The sequence below is a fragment of the Cherax quadricarinatus genome, unplaced genomic scaffold (assembly GCF_038502225.1).
Source record: "Cherax quadricarinatus isolate ZL_2023a unplaced genomic scaffold, ASM3850222v1 Contig171, whole genome shotgun sequence".
Classification (NCBI taxonomy): domain Eukaryota; kingdom Metazoa; phylum Arthropoda; class Malacostraca; order Decapoda; family Parastacidae; genus Cherax; species Cherax quadricarinatus.
In genome coordinates, this window is record NW_027195197.1 from 98,574 (window position 1) to 105,000 (window position 6,427).

Below are 6,427 nucleotides of genomic sequence, written 5' to 3' on the forward strand. Positions count from 1 at the left end.
CAGTATATATACCAGTAATATACCAGTATATATACCAGTAATATACCTGTATATATACCACTAATATACCACTAATATACCAGTATATATACCAGTAATATACCAGTATATATACCAGTAATATTCCAGTATATATACCACTAATATACCACTAATATACCAGTATATATACCAGTAATATACCAGTATATATACCAGTAATATACCAGTATATATACCACTATTATACCACTAATATACCAGTATACCAGTAATATACCAGTATATATACCAGTAATATACCAGTATATATACCACTAATATACCAGTATATATACCAGTAATATACCAGTATATATACCACTAATATACCAGTATATATACCAGTAATATACCAGTATATATACCACTAATATACCAGTATATATACCACTAATATACCACTAATATACCAGTATATATACCAGTAATATACCAGTATATATACCAGTAATATACCAGTATATATACCAGTAATATACCAGTATATATACCACTAATATACCAGTATATATACCACTAATATACCAGTATATATACCACTAATATACCAGTATATATACCACTAATATACCAGTATATATACCACTAATATACCAGTATATATACCACTAATATACCAGTATATATACCAGTAATATACCAGTATATATACCAGTAATATACCAGTATATATACCAGTAATATACCAGTATATATACCACTAATATACCAGTATATATACCACTAATATACCACTAATATACCAGTATATATACCAGTAATATACCAGTATATATACCAGTAATATACCAGTATATATACCAGTAATATACCAGTATATATACCACTAATATACCAGTATATATACCAGTAATATACCAGTATATATACCACTAATATACCAGTATATATACCACTAATATACCAGTATATATACCACTAATATACCAGTATATATACCACTAATATACCAGTATATATACCACTAATATACCAGTATATATACACAAGGATCAACATACAAGGGAAAAAACTGTTCACAAAACCAGCCAAAACCGCGGGTAAAACGTGGTTTTCGGCGGGTTTTTTGAGCGTGGTTTAAAGCTCTAGTTTTTCTCCAGCAGAGGTGGAAAAACCAGCGAGAAAAACCAGGGATAAGTGGGATAAATTATGTAAAATAAGTGAAAGTTACTCACACAGTGACGCCCATCTTGTTGTTGTGTCGTCTCGAGGACAAACTTTTGTCGTTTGGACAAAACTCGGGTTTTTTGGCGTTTTTTGACGGTTTTGCGGTTTATTTTATCTGCCTAGAGTGATTTTACTGGTTTTTGTATTTTTTAGAAGTTTATATTTCTGGTTTTAGGGTAAATAAAGGAAAATAATTTTTTTTTCTGTAAGAAATCAGTTTTTTTTTTTTTACGGTTTTGGGTTTATTTTATCTGCCTATAATGATTTTACTGTTTTTTTTATTTTTTAGAGGTTTATGTTTCTGGTTTTAGAGTAAATAAAGAAAAATAAATTGTTTTTTTCTGTAAGAAATAAGTTTTTTTTTTACGGTTTTGGGTTTATTTTATCTGCCTATAATGATTTTACTGTTTTTTTTATTTTTTAGAGGTTTATGTTTCTGGTTTTAGAGTAAATAAAGAAAAATAAATTGTTTTTTTCTGTAAGAAATAAGTTTTTTTTTGACGGTTTTGGGGTTTATTTTATCTGCATATAGTGATTTTACTGGTTTTTGTATTTTTTTAGAGGTTTATATTTCTGGTTTAAGGGTAAATAAAGGAAATATATATTGTTTTAAATTTTTTATAAAACAAACGCTGGTTTTTATTTTTTTTGACGGTTTTGGGGTTTATTTTATCTGCCTATTGTGATTTTACTGTTTTTTTTATTTTTTAGAGGTTTATATTTCTACCTCTGGGTAAATAAAGAAAAATAAATTGTTTTTTTTTCTCTTTAAGAAATCACTGTTTTTTTTTTTTGACGGTTTTGGGTTTATTTTATCTGCCTATTATGATTTTACTGTTTTTTTTATTTTTTAGAGGTTTATATTTTTGGTTTAAGGGTAAATAAAGGAAATATATATTGGTTTAAATTTTTTATAAAACAAACGCTGGTTTTTATTTTTTTGGCGGTTTTATTAAAGTTTATTCCTCGTATTTTATTTTTACGAGTTTATTGTTGGTTTAACAGGTAAATAAAACAGGAAACAATTTTTAATATTTTTTTTTACTCAGAAAACCGGTTTTTTTGGGGGGGTTTGTCCATTTATCTACTCGGTTTTTAATGCTAATTTTTGTTTTTTATTTTTTCCGGGTTTATTTCTCGTTTTAACGTAAATAAAACAGAAAATCTTGTTTTTTTTTATTTGATTTTTTTCACAAATGTTGTTTATTTCTATGTAATTTTTGCTTTTTTTTTTTGCTTTTTTTTATTTATTGTTTAATCAGTTTTATTTTATTTTTATTTTTTAACATTAAAAGGCAAAAATTATTTTTTTTTTTTTTTAGGAAATACAAATTCGTCTTTATTTTTTTCAATAAATTGATTTATTTTTATTTTTTTGTTATTTATTTGTCTTTAATATTTCATTGATTTTTTATTTATTGTTTTTTTGTTATTAAAGAAAATCATTTTTTTGATAAACCAAAAATTTAAATCGTTTTGGCAAAAGTTGATAATTTATTTATTTATTTTTTTACATTATTTTGTTTATTTTTATTAATTCTCGTTGACTTAAATAAATTTTGACTCTTAAAATATATTAAAGTCAATTAAAAAAAAAATACAAAGAAATATTTTTTATGGTTCTGGGATAATTTTTATATACATTTTTATAGTTTTATTATTTTAGATGATTTATATTTATTGTTTTTCATCAATATATATTAATTATTAAATCTTTTTTAAGATAATAAAAAAGCCAAAAAAATTTAAATTTTCTGAGGAAAAGTCGGAAGTTTTAAAAATTTTGGCATAAATTAATATCTAAATATTTACCGTCGTTTTATTAATTAATTTATTAATTTATTTATTTTATTTAACAAGTTTATCGATGTTTATTGATGAAATAAATAAACTTTTTTTTCGAATATTAGCTCAGAAATATAAATATATATATTATATCAGAAGTTATGGACCCCCAAAAATTACCACTGAAAGGGACGCTGTATTTATAGATTTTTTTGTAATAAATTACTTATTAATTTATACTAAACTGTTTATATATATAATATAATACAAAATATTACGAATTAATTTATTATTATCGTACCTCTGAGCGGCTGCAGCGGTGTTGCCATTTCTCGAGCATCGAGGCGACGTCATTCCTCCTTATTTCTATGATTTTCTGCTATTGATCCGAGGAAATGGAGCAGTTGTTCGCCTTACCTGAATCAAATACAATTTTCATCTTATTTAATGGGCAATAAACGACTCCTAAGGGTCTAGCGCTCCTCAAAAAATGCAATAAATAAAGAGTAGAATCGCCTACAAGGACACATATGGCAGTCAAGTTCATAGTACACTATCGCTATTTTTTCCAGTTTATCCCGCAAATTGGGCCAATTATCCACATGTATTAATAAACAAAATATCAAAGATCATTGCCCAATGGGTATCGTGTCTTAATTGGCCATTAAATGGGTGTAAATGGGTGAAATGAGATGAAAATTCATCAGTGATTGGCAAGGGGTGGGACGTCTGCGCCTGAGCTTACAGACTGTGATGGCTGGGCCGGGTTGCTATTTTCCTCCTTATTTCCCCATTATAGCAGATTATACCACGTCCTGACGAGTGGGAAGTATAATTCGAATAATCGGCCATGTGTGGGTAGGCCCAATGGCGCGATCCGAGGGGAGGAAGAGGGGGAAATAGGCGAAAGAAAAAGGGGAGTCTAGTGAGAATAGGGCACTCTGTGTCCGTTCTAGCAGATTGTTTTCATTGATCGTGGGTCGGTATAGTGTGTCCTGGTTAAGTGTGGGCAGTGTCAGTGTGGGCAGTGACAGTGTGGGCAGGGGCAGTGACAGTGGCAACCCGTGGGGCGGTGAAATTAGCCAGAAATGAGGGGGAAATGAGGGTGGATTTCAGGTGACCAACATGGTGACATGTCCCGCGAGGGGTTTGGTCCAGGTGGGATGTCCCGGTCCCCTCGCTCCCAGCGCCGGGATTTAGGTACGGACCCGTATTACCTGGACCAGGGTACACACCACCGTGCCCAGAGCCCGCAGGGCGCAGTGGTGGGCAGGCGCAGTCGGTCTGCGACCCGCGCCATCTCCCCGACGCTGGCCCTGGACCACGGCGGCTCCTATATGGACCCCCATACCACGATGGAAGTGGACCGCCGCAGCGGTTCAGCGCCCAACACCCACCACCGCAGCCGCAGCCAGAGCCGCACCAACGTAGGCCGCAACTACCACTCCCTAGACCGAGAAGTCCACGACCGCGAATTTATGCCCATCCGCGACCCGAGAGACCGTAGCATGGAACGAGGCGGGGCCATGGACCTGCACGCGGTCCAGGGGAGCCAAATGACTCGCCGAGACCGGTCCTTAGACCGTGGACCGATGCTGGAGGACGATCTGTACCGCGACCACCACTCCATGAGCCGGTCCAGGACCAGTCCCAACGCGGAAGTGGGCACCAGGCACGGCCAAAGTGCCCTAGGGGGCATCAGTCGCGACGGTTACTTCACCGAACTCCAGATGCACAACTCAGACCTCCAGAAGGAACTCGGGAACCTGAAGAAGGAACTGGAGTTGACCAACCAGAAGCTGGGTTCCTCAATGCACTCCATCAAAACCTTCTGGTCGCCGGAGCTCAAAAAGGAGAGAGCTCTCAGGAAGGAAGAGAGCGCTAAATACTCACTTATTAATGACCAGCTCAAGCTCCTCAATTCAGAGAATCAGGTAGGTCTTATTGTCCTCTTTATTGCCCTCTTCAATGACCTCCTTATAACCTCCTTAATGCTCTCTTAAATGACCTCCTTAATGCCCTATTTATAAATGCTCTCTAATGCCTTCTTTAATGCCCAGTTTATTGCCTCTCTCATGCCCTCTTTAATGTCCACTTTATGACATCTCTGATACCCACCTTAATGCCCAGTTTATGGCCTCTCTGGTGCCCTGTTTAATGCCCAGTTTATGGCCTCTCCGATGCCCTTATTATAGATTCTTTAAGGTCTATGTAATCCCCTATTGAATGCCATCAATAAATGCCCTCCTTAATGTCTTTAAGATGACTTCCGTCATGACTGAGGTACTGACTACCTTCTATCATGACTGAGGTACTGACTACCTTCTATCATGACTGAGGTACTGACTACCTTCTATCATGACTGAGGTACTGACTACCTTCTATCATGACTGAGGTACTGACTACCTTCTATCATGACTGTGGTACTGACTACCTTCTATCATGACTGAGGTACTGACTACCTTCTATCATGACTGAGGTACTGACTACCTTCTATCATGACTGAGGTACTGACTACCTTCTATCCTGACTGAGGTACTGACTACCTTCTATCATGACTGAGGTACTGACTACCTTCTATCATGACTGAGGTACTGACTACCTTCTATCATGACTGTGGTACTGACTACCTTCTATCATGACTGTGGTACTGACTACCTTCTATCATGACTGAGGTACTAACTACCTTCTCTCATGACTGTGGTACTGACTACCTTCTATCATGACTGTGGTACTGACTACCTTCTATCATGACTGTGGTACTGACTACCTTCTATCATGACTGAGGTACTGACTACCTTCTATCATGACTGTGGTACTGACTACCTTCTATCATGACTGAGGTACTGACTACCTTCTATCATGACTGAGGTACTGACTACCTTCTATCATGACTGAGGGACTGACTACCTTCTATCATGACTGAGGTACTGACTACCTTCTATCATGACTGAGGTACTGACTACCTTCTATCATGACTGTGGTACTGACTACCTTCTATCATGACTGAGGTACTGACTACCTTCTATCATGACTGTGGTACTGACTACCTTCTATCATGACTGAGGTACTGACTACCTTCTATCATGACTGAGGTACTGACTACCTTCTATCATGACTGAGGTACTCACTACCTTCTATCATGACTGAGGTACTGACTACCTTTTATCATGACTGAGGTACTGACTATCTTCTATCATGACTGAGGGACTGACTACCTTCTATCATGACTGAGGTACTGACTACCTTCTATCATGACTGAGGTACTGACTACCTTCTATCATGACTGAGGTACTGACTACCTTCTATCATGACTGAGGGACTGACTACCTTCTATCATGACTGTGGTACTGACTACCTTCTATCATGACAGAGGTACTGACTACCTTCTATCATGACTGAGGTACTGACTACCTTCTATCATGACTGAGGTACTGACTACCTTCTATCATGA

The 6,427-nt window shown here is 35.8% G+C and overlaps 2 protein-coding genes across 5 annotated transcripts in view; one reads left to right on the top strand and one right to left on the bottom strand.

Annotated features, from left to right (window-relative positions):
- MED20 (Mediator complex subunit 20) overlaps window positions 1-1,337 on the bottom strand; it is a 69,302-nt gene extending 67,965 nt beyond the window's left edge. The window contains exon 1 of one of the 2 annotated variants that reach the window (XM_070080139.1): window positions 1,197-1,337. In XM_070080139.1, the coding sequence (XP_069936240.1) occupies window positions 1,197-1,210 (14 nt within the window). In that variant the 5' untranslated portion in view covers window positions 1,211-1,337. The remainder of the gene's footprint in view (window positions 1-1,196) is intronic. The other variant, XM_070080140.1, reaches the window with a different exon arrangement.
- A 2,346-nt stretch (window positions 1,338-3,683) lies between these two features.
- LOC138851241 (outer dense fiber protein 2-like) overlaps window positions 3,684-6,427 on the top strand; it is a 182,455-nt gene continuing 179,711 nt past the window's right edge. The window contains exon 1 of one of the 3 annotated variants that reach the window (XM_070080143.1): window positions 3,684-4,907. In XM_070080143.1, coding sequence (XP_069936244.1) covers window positions 4,107-4,907 — 801 coding nt within the window. In that variant the 5' untranslated portion in view covers window positions 3,684-4,106. The remainder of the gene's footprint in view (window positions 4,908-6,427) is intronic. The other 2 variants (XM_070080142.1, XM_070080144.1) reach the window with 2 other exon arrangements.